The sequence below is a fragment of the Leptonychotes weddellii genome, chromosome 3 (genome assembly GCF_054177405.1).
Source record: "Leptonychotes weddellii isolate Sample4059 chromosome 3, ASM5417740v2, whole genome shotgun sequence".
Classification (NCBI taxonomy): domain Eukaryota; kingdom Metazoa; phylum Chordata; class Mammalia; order Carnivora; family Phocidae; genus Leptonychotes; species Leptonychotes weddellii.
In genome coordinates this window covers 24,133,260-24,151,239 of record NC_138371.1, presented here as the reverse complement: position 1 = coordinate 24,151,239, position 17,980 = coordinate 24,133,260, and the positions used below count along the sequence as shown (strand labels likewise).

At 35.1% G+C, this 17,980-nt stretch overlaps 1 protein-coding gene across 12 annotated transcripts in view; it reads left to right on the top strand.

Annotated features, from left to right (window-relative positions):
* UNC80 (unc-80 subunit of NALCN channel complex) overlaps window positions 1-17,980 on the top strand; it is a 223,590-nt gene that overhangs the window by 72,977 nt on the left and 132,633 nt on the right. For all 12 annotated transcript variants that reach the window (XM_081813703.1, XM_081813705.1, XM_081813699.1 and 9 more), the window contains exons 20-22: window positions 393-499; window positions 2,323-2,419; window positions 9,103-9,275. In XM_081813703.1, coding sequence (XP_081669829.1) covers window positions 393-499; window positions 2,323-2,419; window positions 9,103-9,275 — 377 coding nt within the window. The remainder of the gene's footprint in view (window positions 1-392; window positions 500-2,322; window positions 2,420-9,102; window positions 9,276-17,980) is intronic.

The following is a 17,980-nucleotide window of genomic DNA, read 5'->3' as shown; positions in this document are numbered from 1 at the left end:
AGCTGTCTAGTAGTCCAGGCATAAGTAATGGAAACTTGGACTGGGTGGTGACCATGTACAGGGAAGTGGACAGATTTGAGAAATACTCAGGAGGTAAAATCAACAGGACTTATTGGAAGATGTGTGAAGTGTCAAGGAGAACAGGATGGATTGTGGTTTTATTCACCAAAGAGGCCCAAATTCTTTTTGTAGTGGTCTTATTCAGTCTTGTCATTTTATAATCCAACACTGAATATTCAAATCATGTACATTTTGAAAACCACTTGTTTTCACTTCAATTTACATCAAGCCAAATAACTTTCATTGCTTGTTGAGCACATGCTGACATTTCTGTTTAATTCATTTGGGAGAAAATGCTATACTGGTCTAACTTTTTAAAAATTATTAAATAGGAAACTGGCTGAAGCGGTCCTCCCTCTCGGGCTTAGCAGATGGCGTGGAGGACCTTCTGGACATCAGCTCTGTGGACCGCCTGTCTTTCATCAGGCAAAGCTCCAAGGTAAACAGGACATCACTTATGTAAGAGAACGTTGGAGTCGCTGATAGAAAAATTTCAGGACCAAGAAATGCTAAACACCTGGAGGAGCCAAATAAGAAAGAGTTGAAGAAACTGTCTTCAAATTGAACAAAGTTTAGAAACTTAAATGACCAATGAGAACTAAGATATCCAAGTAGTAGGCTATTATGGAAAGGAAAAAAAGAGTAACAAAAAATTTACATAAAATTATAATGCAGATCTAGAGATGTATATAGGTATTATTTCCCAGCTATTTTAATATTTTAACTTTATTTTTATTATTATTTTTAATTCCAGTATAATTAACGGACAGTGTCATATTGGTTTCAGGTATACAATATAGTCATTCAACAATTCAGTACAGTACCCTGTGCTCATCATGATAAGTGTACTATTAATCCCCATTACTTTTCTCACCCATCCCACCTCCCATTGCCCCTCTAGTAACCACCAGTTAGTTCTCTATAGTTAAGAGTCTGTTATTTTGTTTCTTTTTGTTGTTGTTTTGTTTTTTAAATTCCACGAGTGAAATCATTTGATATTTGTCTTTCCCTGACTGACTTATTTCATGTAGCATTATACCCTCTAGATCCATCCATGTTGTTACAAATGGGTTTCCACTCTCACTACTTTTATTTAACGTAGTACTGGAAATCCTAGCCACAGCAATCAGACAAGAAAAAGAAATGAAAGGCATCCAAATTGGTATTTCCCAACTATTTTTAGCTTTTAACATACATGTGAAATTCCTGACATCTCAAGCTCCTACCCAAGGATGCAGTAATTTTCTAATGATCCTCTTTATATATTAAAACACACACACACACAGACACACACTTCATCCTCTTTCTATTACTTTTGTGACTATCTGAACTATTCTCCCTATTGAAAAGGATAAAGAAATTCAGGAGGATTTTTCCCACTAAGTGCTTCTTCATAATACTGTTAAGCATTGTAGCAGCATACTATTTGGAAAAGGTAATGATTCTCAGTGAAATCCATTTCCTACAAGAGCCTTTCCTATGCATGATCCATGTCCTGGTCACTATAATTTCCAGCATGTGGTAAGAGTTATATTTCTTTATATCCAAATCATTTGCTTATATTCTTTCTGCTTTGAATCTCACTAAAACCAGTTTTCTTCTATCTGTTTTAATAGTACTATTTTGAAATTATAAAAAGACTATATCAACCTTATGACATTTAGAAAATATAATTCCTCCTTCACATCCTTTTTACTAAAAAATTGGCCAAATATTGAGAGTATGTGAGGCCCATAGCTTCCTTACTTGCTGAAAATTTTAAGTACTCTTGGCCTAAGAGCAAGATCAAGAGCACATTTAAATTCTTAGGAAAAAAACCAAAGATGTTATTTCACTTTAATTATAGGGTACTTTATGAATTAATTTATACTGGTTTTTCTTTTTTTTCATAAAGATTTGAAATCTTCTATTTGGCTGTCTTTCAGTTTGGTCTCATTCTCACCTGCAGTGTTTTTTGTGAAGAATGAATATGGCTTGCTGTTCATGAATTTGAGTTTGGATTTTTTCAGAATTAAACTCTAAGAACATCTCATTTAGTCACTGAATTATTTTAATGGTGCCTGATTATTTACTTTCAATCTATGACTGGATTCTCTTTCAAATTAGTTATAAGTCATGTCTTTTTTGGTATATAGGAATGAACCATAGTGACTGACTAACCAGATGTGGAAGTCAGAAGAACTAAAGTAATCTTCATATTCTAAATAACATTTTTCAAGGCAAGTGTTTGTATAAACACAAAGAATTGTCTTTTTTTCTCAGGTCAAATTTACCAGTGCAGTGAAGCTTTCTGAAGGTGGGCCAGGGAGTGGAATGGAAAACGGAAGAGATGAAGAGGAGAATTTCTTCAAGCGTCTTGGTAAATGTCATGCAGCCTAAGAATTACATCCAATTTTCATCACATAGAACAAAAATTTGATTGGATAAAATGATCCATTTTCTATTTTCATTGATTTCCTATTCATTTCTTTCTCATGTGTGTGTTGTATTACTATATATAGCTTCTCAATTTTTATCAATTTGGTTCACAGCCCTACTGTGTTCCTCATTCCATAGTGGACATTAGGTTTACAAAGAAGAGTAAGAGACAGCCTCTTCTTCAGCTCTCTGTCCTTTATTAAAATCTAAGAGCTTTAAAGAACCTTCAGATTTCCATCTACCTATCTACTTAGGAATTCTGCACATTATATCTCTGAGAGGTGGCCAGCCACCCTCTGAACACTTCCACCAAAGGGGAGTCTATTACTTCACAAAGCAACCTGTTCCAGAACTAGACAGTTTTAATTGTTAGAAGGTCTTTTCTTATATCCTGAAAATATATTCATCCATAAATTTGATTCAGTGGGCCCAGTTATGATATCTGTGGCTACACACACACACACATAATGCTAGTTTTGCCTTTTATCTATTTCATATTCTCTCTTTTGATCTCACTTCTGCTGGTTAAACATTATTGATTCCTATTTTTTCCCCTTACATGGAAGAGTCTCTAGACCCATCACCATCCGGATTCCATTTTACTATATATTCTAACTAGATGATATACTTTACAAAATGTGGAGCTTCAGATGGAATGCAATACATCATATTTGACTTTAATCAGTGTGATAAATAGTGTAACTATTAAGCTCCAGGGATATAGCAAGTGTATGAACATAATTTAAGGTTGCATTATCAAGTTTTACATCCCATAGTTGGCTTGTACTGAATTTGGATTAACTTTTGCTAACTCACCTCCACATGAATGAATATCATGCTATATTTTGGTATAGCCATTATTAATTCTTCATCTCAAAATAAATAAAATTTATTGTTTCATTAACTTGGGAGGTGGTTAAGTCACATGCCCAGGAAAGAAATTAAGAGACAAAACACAAACCAAGTTGAATTTGGAATCTTTTCTTCTTTGCAGTTGTGCTATAAGGATTCATCTGCAGAGACATACACATTCCCTGTTTTCATCCAAACTGTTGCTATTATTACTGACCAGGACAAATACAAAGATATAACTCTTATGACGCTTCTAGTTGACTTTTATTAATTAACAATTTGTGGGTATGATTTTTCAGCCAACAATATACTTAATTTAATAGCAATTAACAAACATTTCTCATTTCATTATAAAAACATCAGATTTTACCAAAAAATATCTCATTTCACTATAACTCTAAAGCAAATATGCAGCTTAGTTCAATACAGTGTATTCTTCATGAAACCACAGTGATTCCTATGATTACTTCTGGTTTTTAAAAAAGTTCCTGTTTATCTAATCTCTTACAGAATTTGGCTAGGGCATACATCAAACTTCTTAGTCTGTGGCTTTAAGAATCTTCCTAACAACCAGGACCTTTGTCATTTTCAGTCCTTTTGGAGTCTTTTCACTCCTCATGATATTTCAGAGAAGATACACCTAGCATTCAGAACCATCAGTATTATAAGTAGATTTTTGTGGTCTTTTTTGTTTGTTTGTTGTTTTTTGTTTTGAGAATGAAGTATGAAGATAAAGAGTGTTCTCCAGGTATGTGCCGTGTTAGTTGAATGTCATTTGACTAGTACTGTGATTACCTCTGTAAGTTTTCTGTACACTGGAGTGTAATTTCATGGAACTGAGAATTAACTTAGGGTAGGGGCTCTCACATTTGATGCCTCCTTAACGAAGCTTTTCTGTACTTACATGTTTGTGAATTTTTCTCATTGGTGGAAAGGATGAAAGCATAATTCAGTTGTTTACCTTCCTTCTGATTCCCTTACATCCCCTTCTTCAAGTAGGCCAATATCTTCAGTCTAGTTCCAAACATGTTATCATTAGCATTCTCATAAACCTTTTTTATTCTAGATTTTTTTTACCACCATTCCTGCATATTTCAGCCATTGTTTTACATATTCTTTATATTTCATTCACAAATAGGAGAGACTTGATATAGAACCTTGATAGAGTCTGATTCTGGGATCAGTTTGTGTCAGCAAACCTGAAATAATACAGTCTCTTTCTGTGTATCCAGAAGACAAAACTATAAAATCTAAGACTGATATCTAGAATTTCATGTGCTTTTGACTGGCAAGAGAAGATAGCTTGCATATCACCATCATTCTTTTCCCATGTTCTCTGGTTTATTAAAAATTTTGAAAGGTATTTTATGAGATAGTTCCTTTGAAATCTCTTGCAGTAGCTAGGTATCCTCAGCTATTCTAAAAAACTGAAAAAACCATTATCTTAGTACATTGTAATTTACAACTACTGCCTTTGGCCATGTGAACATCTCTATCTCTGGGACTGCTTTGCCTTTTCTCCCTCTTTCCCTCTCTCCCTCTCCCTCTCCCTTCCTCTCTCACTCTCTCTCTCCATCTCTCTCCCTCTCTCTCCCCCTTTCTCTGTCTCTCTCTCTCTCTCTCTAATCCATATGTATAAATGATTCCTGTGTATCCATTATAGATGTATTGTCCTTTTCTTTCTCAATTATTTTAATTTAATTATATATTTCTGTCTCTTTAAAGTTGTTAAGGAAAACAAACATCAAGCATTCTTACCTTCAATCTAAATGTAGTACTCAAACTTCACTGAGTTAAGATCAAATGCAATAACCAATAGAATTTCTTTAAAATCTAAAAAATTATTCAACAAATGAAAAATATATCTGCTGAACATTTAACAGAACTGTAATTGCATTTGTAATCAGCTGTCTTTTTCTTTTATGTTTTTATATTCACTAAGAATATTTCATTTTAAAAATAATATTATCTTTGAGGGAAGATATTTTATTAAACCAGTGGGTTTTTTTTAATCAATAAAATTTACTGAATATTTTCTATGTGCCCAATTCGGCCATAAATTCCATGGGAAATGCTGCTTAAGAAATACTATATTTTGAAATATCCCTTTGTAAATTTAACAGATTATAAAAACTGTATTCTATATAAATTTATAAATGATACCTCAATAAATTTAATTTAAAAATAGCAAATAGAATGTATTGAGACTAAAAAATTAATCCTTATGTCCAAGGAAACCAAGAGGCATCCTTATATCCTAGTAAGTTTATATAAAAGATGAATAGGAGGTGCATTTTACAACCAAATTACTTTTCAACATTTCTTTTAGTAGTACAATATGGAATGCCAACTGGGAACAATTTTACAATCAGTTTATAACATATACAATGTTGATTTATTTCTTACAGTAAGTTTTTCTGACCTAATCTCTACTTTCAGCATGTACAAAACTCTAACCTCCTTCACCATAAACAATTGGGTATTCTGGGGATGCAGTGTGGCATAGTGGTAAGAAGGCAGGCTGTGGTCACCAGGTCTGGATTTGAATCCTGACTTCATAACTTTCTATTGCATGAACTTAAACTGGGCTAGTTAATCTGTTCCCTCTTTCTGTATCTCTCTATGTTCTTACTGCTCTGTTCCCTCTCATTCACTTTTTTAAAAAATTATTTATTTATTTGACAGAGAGAGATAGCGAGAGCAGGAACACAAGCCGGGGGAGTGGGAGAGAGAGAAGCAGGCTTCCTGCTGAGCAGAGAGCCCGATGTGGGGCTTGATCCCAGGACCCTGGGATCATGAACTGAGCCAAAGGCAGATGCTTAATGACTGAGCCACCCAGGCACTCCATTATTCACTTTTTAAAATCATCTTTAAAGATTTATCTTATAAGGCTGTTACAAAAAACTAATTATAAAATATTTCATACAATATTTAACACATACTAAGTGCTCAAAAATGGGAGCAAATACATGGTTATCCATTAATGTTATATAGATACAATGGAAATTTTCCATTATCAATAGCTTTTACTTACAAGCATGAATCTTATGTCTGAGATCATAGGATTCTACTGATCTTCATACCTATAATAAATATCCATCATTCTGTGAAGCAAAGAATATAGGTTCTTCTTGACAAAGATTGTTTTGATCACTTCTCTTTTCATTATTTTACTTAGACTCCTTAGCCATACTGTTTCTGAAGTTCTTTTGATCAAAATGGAACTTCTGGGAATATTAAATAGGCTTCCTTTAGAATTCATTATCTTGTCAAATAAATATTAAGAAAAATGATGAAAAGCTTATTCTTAATGCATCTTTCAATAAGATGATGGCAACTGTCCTTAATAAATTGTTTAAGTAAGAATAAGTTTATTGGGGCACCTGGGTGGCTCAGTCAGTTAAGCCTCTGCCTTTGGTTCAGGTCATGATCTCAGGGTCGTGGGATCAAGCCCCCCATCAGGCTCCCTGCTCAGTGGGGATTCTGCTTCTCCTTCTGCCTCCTCCCCCTCACTCATGCTCACTCTCTCTCTCTCTTGCAAATAAATAAAATCTTTTTTAAAAAGAATGTATTGTAAATCTTAATTATTGTATTATTGTAACAAATAATAAAACATCTGGATTCACTAAAAAGAAAAATATTTGGGGTCTATCTTAAATTCAAAGTTTAAGGGACTGCTACGGTTATAATGTCTTTTAACCAATGAGATTTTCTCTGATATGTGTAACTTAAAGGGCTATATATAATTGATTAATAAAGTGACATATAGGTAGAAGAAATCACAGGAAGTTACTGGCTCTGATAGTTTTGATAATGCCCAGGAAATAAACAGAGTAACATTTTGAAAGGCAGCTATCTAGAAACAAGGCTGTCTAGGAAGTGTTTTTTCCTAATCTGTAGCTTTTAGCTATACACCATTTGTGTCATTTGAGATTCTGTCTTCTAAATTTTTTCCACCATCAGATTCTTTGTATGCTACTTCCTTTTGCGGTTGATATAAAATATGCCACACTAATTGGAAAAAAAATACTGAAGGTGTTGAATATGGAATTTTTAATGTGGAACATTTGCATCTGAAAAGGAAATATACCCATAAGGAATGAAATATGGAAAATTTTAATAATATTTTTTAAGATTTTATTTATTTATTTGAAAGAGAGTGAGCAAGAGAGAGAGAGAAGGTGCAGGGGGTGGGCAGAGGGAGAAGGAGAAGCAGACTCCCCACTGAGTGGGGAGCCCAACCTGGGGTTTGATCACAGGACCCCAGGATCATGACCTGAGCCAAAGGCAGACACTTAACTGACTGACCCACCCAGGCACCCCAATTATATTTTAATTATATTATGAGGCATTTTTTGTACTTACGAAAATTTTCAAACATAGACAAAAAGTAAAAAGAATGGTCTAACGAATCCCGAATATCCATCACCCATTTGCAATAATGATCAAAATTTCCATAATTGTTTCATCTATCATTTATGCTTTTTAAATGTTTTTAAAACAAATCCCAGACATATATACATGTGCCTTTGTGCTGAGACAGCAGGTAGGAAAGTAGGGTAATGGGTGGAAGCGATCAGGGTATTCATAACAGAAGATATGGGAAAGTCATCTGTGACTTCTCAGTGAGAACCAGGAGTTGGTAACCACAAATGAATGGTGTGAGCAGAAATTAAAGCAAGCTCTAAGTCAGTGATTCTCATCCTAGGGGTATATTCTTAGGTGTCAGAGGTACATTTCAGAATCATGAGAAGGGTTTTGAGTAGGGTTTTAAAAACAACATTCAACATAATACCCTCAAATAAGAAACAAATTTTAAATATATATTAGAAGCTATAGAAAAGTCAGGAGATATTTAGGCTTTTGAAAATGTACCTAGGATATAAAAATGATGAAAAACAATGCTTTGTATCATTTTTTTCTTAATGCGTGATCCTTAGACTTTCGGCATCAATAAATCACAGGGAATGTTTGTTAAAACATCCATAGTCCCCAGACATGGAATCAAAATCTCTAGTGATGAGACTTGACGTTCTGTGTTTAATAAGCTCCAGGCTGATTCTTATTCATAGGCAGCATAACTATGGAAAAATAAGGATATGGAGGGATCAGTGGTTCCCAAGTCTCTGACCACAGTGCTGGGTAAGGCTGGCTGCATCATTACTTTCTGGGAGGTTTGCAAAGCACAAATTCTTATACTCCACTTTTTAAAATTCTGATTCTGAAAGTCTGGATGAAAGTCAGGAACTTCCCAGGTAATTCTAATATATAACCAAGTTTGGAAATCCTGGAATTAAATGACCAAATCCTAAGCTTCTTTACAACTCCAATAGTCAATGATTCTTTGTATTGTAACTGAGATATCAAGTTACTGGCCTTGATATCAATTTATGTAACAGATATGAAATTGTAAAATGATTCCATCTTTAATAAAAATAGAAATTAGTTGTTGATTACAGGAAGAATCATTTTAAATATACTAAGAGCTCTTGCCAGTATTAAAGAGGAGACCTGGTAGCAAAATGATCAGATCCTCTATTTAAGTATTTATGTAAAATTCTGCATTTGCATATGCCATGTGTCACCAGATTCCCAAAAGTCATGGTGTGTCTAAATCAGGCATTAGGATGGAAAGGAAGGAGGTGGAGTCAGAGAGAAAGTTTTCAGGCCAACACTACAGAAAACATGTTGTTATAACTTTGAAGCTCTTTTTTAATCTGTGACCTCTTATACTGTTTCTTTTATTCCTCCACCATGGGAAAAAACCTACAGGTTGCCACAGTTTTGATGACCATCTGTCTTCCAACCAAGATGGTGGAAAAAGCAAAAACGTGGTGAATCTTGGAGCAATCCGACAAGGCATGAAGCGCTTTCAGTTTCTGTTAAACTGCTGTGAGCCAGGGACAATTCCTGATGCATCCATCCTGGCAGCTGCATTAGATCTTGTAAGTTGTTGGAAAAATTTGTCCACTCTGTATCCCATTACAATTAATACTGCTAATGGGGGAAAGCATGAATCCCTAATCCTAACCCTATCTGTGGAGTTATGGGGTTTTTTTAATTCATGCTTTATAGTTTTCAGAGTACGGGTCTTTCACCTCCTTGGTTAAATTTATTAATAGGTATTTTATTATTTTTGGTGCAATTATAAATGGGATTTTTTCTTAGTTTCTCTTTCTACTTCATTATTAGTGCATTTTCAATCTGCAATGCAACAGATTTCTGTATATTAATTCTGTATCCTGTGACTTTACTGAATTCATTTATCAGATCTAGTAGGTTTTTGGTGGAGTCTTCAGGGTTTTCTACATATAGTATCATGTCATCTGGAAATAGTTTAAGCTTTACTTCTTTCTTACAAATTTGGATGCCTTCTATTTCTTTTTCTTGTCTGATTGCTATGGCTAGGACTTCCAATACTGTGTTAAATAAAAGTGATGACAGTGGACATCTTTGTCTTCTTCCTAATCTTAGAGGAAAAACTCTCAGTTTTTCACCATTGAGTGTGATGTTAGATGTGGGTTTTTCATATATGGCCTTTATTGTGTTGAGGAATATTTCCACTAAATCTACTTTGTTGAGAGTTTTATTTATTTTTTTTTATCATGAATGGATGTTGTACTTTGCCAAATGCCTTTTCTGCATTTATTGAGATGATTATAGGGTTTTGTGGGGTTATGTTTTTATGTTTGTTTTTGTCAGCATTAATGGTAAAAGGAGGAAGAAAGGTGGTGAGGTGGAAGAAGAAAAGGGAAAAAAATAATAAATATGCACTGGGAAGTAGACTGTATAGCATCATGATTAAAAGGATGGGAGGGCTCTGGAATCAGACTACCGGGGTTAAAATGACTCTGACATTTACTAGCTGAACCCTTCTATAAAATGAAAGTAGGAGTAGTAATAATAATCCTCTGGCTAAGTGTGAGAATTAAATGACAAATTAAATGGAAAACCCTCATCAGAGGGCCTGAAATAAGGTAACTGCTCAATAAACTAGGCCATTATTATTATTTTGTTATTATTAGTTTTACGTCTGTCATGTATTAGTACTTAAACATCTCTGAGTCTTGGTTTAATTATCAATTGGAGGAAAGATATAAAGGAAGGATCACTTGAAGTTAATTGTGCAAAAGCACTATATGATATTATACACATGTAAAGGATTAAAAGATATAAAGTAGATCTAGTTTAAAAAGTGTTTCTGTCAGGTAAACTGCTTTGAACTTAGTGTCTTAGTTTCCTTTATTTACCTCTGGTTTAATAAACTCTTCCTACACTGTATAAATACTGGGTACAAAATACCAGGTAAACATAAAGAATAAAAGTCTTTTATTTTCTCTTTTAAAAAATAAAAACTAAAATAGACTCTTTTTTTTTACAACAAAAAACTTTAAGCCTGCCTATAAATGATCCCTTTTCCAGATTTTATAGCACATAAATAAGTGACTATTAACCACCCGTATTTTACCTTGGAAAATCAACCAAATCTGATAATGTAATTTACATTTTTCTGTGACACTTGCAGCTTTTGCTCTCAGGACAGTGACCAGCAAGTTATGTGGTTTCTCTTAAGCCTGAAATAGAAATACCACTGTAATAACCCAAAATAATGACTTGTTGTGTAAGATTTTTCAGTCAGTTTCCCATTCCTGGATATTGGCCTTTGTCAATGTTTGTAAATTCCAAAATGTTCAGTGTGTGTTGATTTATGCTGTGGTGACTATAAAATGTGGGGAATCATGAGCCACCAGGAGAGCTGAGGCTGGTGGCAATTAAGCAAAGAACAAATGCCTGTCTAAAGCAGGAGAGTTTGACAAGGCAAGGAGCCAATCCTTTGTTTTTTAAGTGGGAGAACGGTAACTGGCCTGTCCCTCCTTTGAGTTATGCAATGATTCTTTTTAATCACTATTGACCTATTCCAAAAGGAGCAGATTAAAATAAAAAAAATAAATGTAACAAATTCATAAGAAAAGAACAACTGAATATTTAAATAATGGGTAAGTACATGAACAACCAGTTCATCAAAAATACTTATACGCAATAAAGTATGCCCCATCCTATTTGCACTTGAGAAATGCTCATTAACATGTCCATAAATTCCTATATTATAACTATCAAATTTGTAATGATTATAAAGTGTTGACAGGTGTAAAATACCAGACACCACTACATGGTGTTGGTTAGTGGTGGAAGCAGCAGGATTTTATTAGAGGATAGGAAGTCAGAATAACGGGGTAATAGTGGGAGGGCAGTAATGGTGAATAGAGCGATCCTTGGCCCCGCCCTGCATAGTAAGTAATTTTAGAATGGATGTAGTCACAGAGGAGGGGCAATATCTATGTATTAATTATACCAAATGGCTAGATGATGGAATTTGGAGTCAGTGTAGCTTAAAAGATACTCATCATATAATTAATTAATTAATTAACCCAACCAATATCTATTGAGAGTTTCCCATGTGCCAGCTATTAATAGGTGCAACAAAACTCAAATTGTTTGAACCTTTCCTTATAAAGATTAGATTTGCACAGTGATCTATTTTACAGAGTTCTTGGTGCACAGCATTCTAAATGAATGGATAAATGAATGATTAACATTTATTGTGTACCTATTGTTTCCAAAGGAAAAACAACTGAAGCTCAGAAAGACCAACTAATAGGCCAGGCTACACTGCCAGCAAAGGATAGAGCCAGATTAGATCTCCATCTGGCTTCAAAGACCCTATATTGAGTACTCCACCATATTGACTGTCTCATTAAAAAATTATATGAAATCACTAAACATGCAAAAATATAAATTCTGTATTTTATGTATGATAATTTACATATAAGTAAGAAAGTGAAAATGACAGAAGTTAGTTGAACAGTTATTAAATTCACAGTAAAATTGTGCATTAGCACTTTATAGGTGGTTTAAACTGTAATGTTCCAGAGGTACTGTCGTGTCCACTTTTGTCTCAAATCCTCATAGCTATTTTGGAAGATTTTAAGACAAAGCAGCGTATCAAATTTCTCAAGCAACTGCCTAACAAGATTAAGGAAAATGTTAATAACAAGTCATATTACCTCAACCTGTTGAAAAATTGATAGAAAGTTATAGGCACAGCTGGCCATACACATTGGAGAATAATGGCATGATGACGTTTGGACAACTATTAGTCAAATAAGCACCTGATGACAGAGATAACAGATTGTCCTTTACATACTGGAAAAGTCTAGGCAGGCCCCATACTCCTTCAGAGGTACTGAGCTGAAATCTGCACATAAATATATATCATACAGTGAACATTATTAAGCAGCATTTAAACATTTCCATATAACATAACAAAACTCCCAAGAGCCGAGATGATTTTGCTCAAGGTTATATATGCCAGTCAGTGCTAAAACTGGGTTCTGAGCAGAATCTTAAGATTCCATTCAGGATTCTTGTAGCAGTAGCATATGCTTTCTCTGTAAGAAAAAAAATACATACATATAGATGAAATATATATATTTATTTATATTATATTTTTTTATTTAAATGAGAGTGAGTATCCCTTATACATTGAAAATACACTTTGATGAATATGGTCTGCAGAATAAAGAAGATTATAAATGATTTTTAATGTCCAAAAGCATTTGGATCTATTAAAAAGATTCCTTAACACAAGAATACATGATTAATTCATAACCGGAAAATATAGATTTTCGACTTTAAAGATTCACACCACATATTCACTCTCTAAACCAGTGATTCTTAACATTTTAGGGACATAGACTCTTTTAGAATTGGATGAAAGCTCTGGAAATTTTTCCAAGAGAAGTGCACTTATAGAAAAAATTTAACATATATCAGAAGGTTCACGGACTCCCCCAAAACCCATCCATGAAACCAAAGATGTTAAGAACTCAATCTCAGTTAATGGCAAAATGATTATCTGAGAAAATGAGACTCCTTAGTCAAGTAGTTAGGGAATGATTACTTTTATTAACATTTATTGATGATATAAAAACAGATAAAAATATGGGCGCCTGGGTGGCTCAGTCGTTAAGCGTCTGCCTTCAGCTCAGGTCATGGTCCCAGGGTCCTGGGATTGAGCCCCACATCGGGCTCCCTGCTCCACGGGAAGCCTGCTTCTCCCTCTCCCACTCCCCTGCTTGTGTTCCCTCTCTCACTGTGTCTCTGTCAAATAAATAAATAAAATCTTAAAAAAAAAAACAGATAAAAATAATTGCTCCCTACATGGAATACTTAGGATTTATGTAAGATGTGTGTACATGGGAGAAATGAGAGGCTTGTCACAGAGAAAGCAAATGAGGATTTGAAAAATAATCCCAACAAAACAAATTAATACTCATTTCTGAATGGAGATTGTTTTAAGAGGAATATTGATGGATACTTTGATAATCAAGTCTCTTGGGTGTTGAGATTTCATTCCCCCTCACCAAATGGTTTCATACCTATTTGATTTCCAACAGCTTATGATGCTATAACAGCTTATAACAGTTTTCAAGGAGATGAGATTACAGAGGTTTCCAGATGTAAGTACACTCTGTTCCTAACTATAGCTTGACTCTGACCACTAAGTTGGATTAAATCCCATTGAAAACTTAAAATATATTTTACTTCCCCAAAATAAGGCTATGGCCTAATAGTTACCAAATCACTAGATTCTCCTTTCTTCTTTTCCTCTGGAACATACTATGGCCCTGCTTCACCTTCTCAATCTTATAAATCTCATGGTAAGAAATAAAATAAAGGGGCTTGATGCTAATAAGCAGTGTCTTTTGAGTGTCTAAATAAAGAAGCATTTTCTGATCATTGTAGATGTCCAGTGATGAGGTAGCTCCATTGAGAAGTAATGAGCTCTTTGTCACTAGACTGGATTCAATGGGGGCCATTGTACAGGGGCCTCAAAAAGTGGATGGTTTGTATGATTTCCTTTCATACCTGAGTCTTTGATTCTAGGTCAAGGCCAAGGAGTGTGCAGAGGTCAGAAGCCAGAATTCCAGAAGTCAGAATTAGTAAAGGTTTAAAGGAGTGCGGTAGGGGAGATTGGGTGGCTCAGTTGGTTAAGCGGCCAACTCTTGGTTTCGGCTCAGGTCATGATCTCATGGGTTGTGGGATCGAGCCCTGCACTGGGCTTCGTGCTCAGTGGGGAGTCTGCTTGAGGATTCTCTCCCTCTGCCCCTACCCCCTACTCGCCCTCACTCACTCTGTCTCTAAAATGAATAAATAAAATAAAGGAGTGCAGTAGTCTCCATTATCAGACAGAGAACCCAGGTAGAGCTTGTTGGTTGAAAAAAAGGGATGGGTAAAGACGGTGGTAGTTGTGGTGGTAGAGGATGACAGTAGTAACATTTTCATTATATGTGATGGTTTATAAAGCGCCTTCACATTTATTACCTTGTTTATATGAGGGGAAACGAACCAGTCCAGGAATAGCCCCCAACAAAGGGCACGCTTGAATCCATTTTCTCAAGTATGGAAAAGTGAAGGAACTGAAGTCACTGATGAATTCTGACAAGCATACTGAGAGGAGTTGCATGTCCTATGTGCTTGAATCAGAGTTGCGTTCTGTGTTTACTGTCCTTTACACAGGTATGACAATTGCAGTTCTTCATACTTGTTCATCTGGGTTGAGAGTTTCTCCAGATTACTCTAACTTTCACAAATGTCTTCTATTAAATGTATTTTTAGGTTTTGTTTCCTCTGTATTTGGCTTCACTTAATATCTGATTTCATCTGCTTCCTGTCATTCTGTTAAAAATGTTTTACTGTTAAAAATGTTTTACAATGCATCTGTGGTTTTTGTCATATATGTATTGTGTATATAAATATATACAGAAGTATTTATATTTCTATCAAATAAAAATGTGAATATAGGAATATAGAAAGAGGTAGGTATAAATATAAATGACATGGATGGATAGATACACAGATGTGATCCAGATGCAGATATAGAAACAGATATAGGCATACTTATAGATTCTGCCATTTCATCAGATGGGATTTGGGAGAGGAGGGAAAAATGTGTTCAGTTCATCATCACATTCCATTACACCACTTTCTCCCTTCTCTCCTTTGATGTTTTCTTTTGTTGGGTGTTGCATTTATTTTTAAATGCAGCTTAAATACAATTTTCGCATTATGACATAATTTTATTTCACAACAGCTTTCATTGTTTTATTGCCTTAATCATAGAATGTAATTGTGACTTTTTCAAGTTTGCAATTTTCTTCAGAATTAAAAAGTATTGTTAAATGAAGGAAGTATTAGAAATGTCAATGTTCAAAGTCTTGCAGATCTGCACGTTTTGTTTTAAACAATTCTCTTGTCACTGTTGCTGTGACTACTAAACTTAGGGATAATTGGTTTAATTTTAAGTCCAGCACAGCTCTTCCTCACACTCTTTCTCTTTAGTACAAATTTAATAGACACAACTGCAAGGCGTTATAGAAAAAACATGTTTTAGAAAAAACTCATTTTGTCTCTAGGTTATGTAACCTACAAGCACAAAAATAGAAAAATTAAACAGTTCAAGCAAAAGGCACTTCTGTCTGTTTTCTATGTATCTCAGGTGAAATATTCTATCCTTTTTATTCAATTTAATATATAACGTGTACAGATATAATGATTTCTAATTTGTTAGCATGAATAACACTAATAATGTCAGTTTGCATTAGGAACAATTCCATGAAAACAAGAAAGAAAGTCAATGATACTGTAGAATTCTCTCTAGTCTGTGGGTGGAGAAAACCTAATTCATGGTAAATTATATTGATAATTGATAGCTTTAGGAATGATTATATAATTTTTCTCCAAACTGGGGCACTTTGGAGAGAAAAAAAGAGACACTATCATAATTATACCAGTTGAACAGACATAAACTGAAAATCTCCTGGTAAAAATGAAACATTGGTTACCATTGGTAGGGTCATACTTTCAGGTTCACTGCATCAAATTTAATCCACATAGGGGCTTACCGTCACAGATCACTTGGTGATCAATGCAGATTAGCTCTTTCAAGAAGATAGGAATATATGCATAAGAGGATCTATCAAAGGAAAGTCATATTGTGTTCTCTTTTGAATCATGAGAAAGGTTGAAATAATTCAATAATAACCAAAACCAAATCATCAAATTATTCACGTGATGCTAGCGGTATACCTATATAATTGAACTTTTTAAAAGAGTCTTACTATGGGGATGCCTGAGGGGCTCAGTCGGTTGGGCAACTGCCTTCAGCTCAGTTCATGACCCCAGGGTCCTGGGATCGAGTCCCGCATTGGACTCCTTGCTCAGCAAGGAGCCTGTTTCTCCCTCTGCCTGCAGCTCCCCCTGCTTGTGTGCTCTCTCTCTTTCACTGACAAATAAATAAATAAAATCTTTAAAAAAAAAAAGATCCTAACTATGAAATGTAGCATAAAAGTAATGTATTTCATAAATATGTAGAGTTTAAGGGAAAAAAAATTGTCACATATCCACCACTACCATAAAGAATAGGACATTTCCACTTTCTGTAAAGTCTCCTGGATTCCCTTCCCTAACCATACACTCCCTACCTCACACAAGACACTGCTGTCTTGAACTTTGTTTTAATCTTTCCTGGGCTTTCTTTATTTTACCACGAGCTTTTTTTTTTTTTTTTTGGTCTCTTTACCACCACACTGCAGTGTTCTAGATTTGCGGCCAATGTAGATCAGTCTCGTGGATACTGCTCACTTCCCTCCATTCAACTTTTTTTTTTGCTTTTTTTTTTTTATTAACATATAATGTATTATTTGCTTCAGGGGTATAGGTCTATGATTCATCAGTCTTACACAATTCACAGCACTCACCATAGCACATACCCTCCCCAATGTCTATCACCCGGCCACCCCATCTCTTCCACCCCCACCACTCCAGCAACCCTCAGTTTGTTTCCTGAGATTAAGAGTTTCTTATACTTTGTCTCCCTCTCTGGTTTCATCCTGTTTCATTTTTCCCTTCCTTCCCCTATGATCCTCTGTCTTGTTTCTCAAATTCCTCATATCAGTGAGATCATATGATACTTGTCTTTCTCTGATTGACTTATTTCACTTAGCATAATTATACCCTCTGGTTCCATCTCTGTCATTGCGAATGGCAAGATTTCATTTTTTGATGGCTGCATAATATTCCATTGTATATATATACCACATCTTCTTTTTTTTTTTTTTTTAAGATTTTATTTATTTATTTGACAGAGAGAGACACAGTGAGAGAGGGAACACAAGCAGGGGGAGTGGGAGAGGGAGAAGCAGGCTTCCTGCCGAGCAGGGAACCCGATGCGGGGCTCGATCCCAGGACCCTAGGATCATGACCTGAGCTGAAGGCAGGCGCTTAACGACTGAGCCACCCAGACGCCCCTATACCACATCTTCTTTATCCATTCATCTGTTGATGGACATCTAGGCTCTTTCTATAGTTTGGCTATTGTGGATATTGCTGCTATAAACATTGGGGTGCACATGCCCTTCGGAACACTACATTTGTATCTTTGGGGTAAATACCCGGTAGTGCAATTGCTGGGTCATAGCGTAGCTCTATTTTCAACTTTTTGAGGAACCTCCATACTGTTTTCCAGAGTGGCTGCACCAGCTTGCATTCCCACCAACAGTGTAGGAGGGTTCCCCTTTCTCTGCATCCT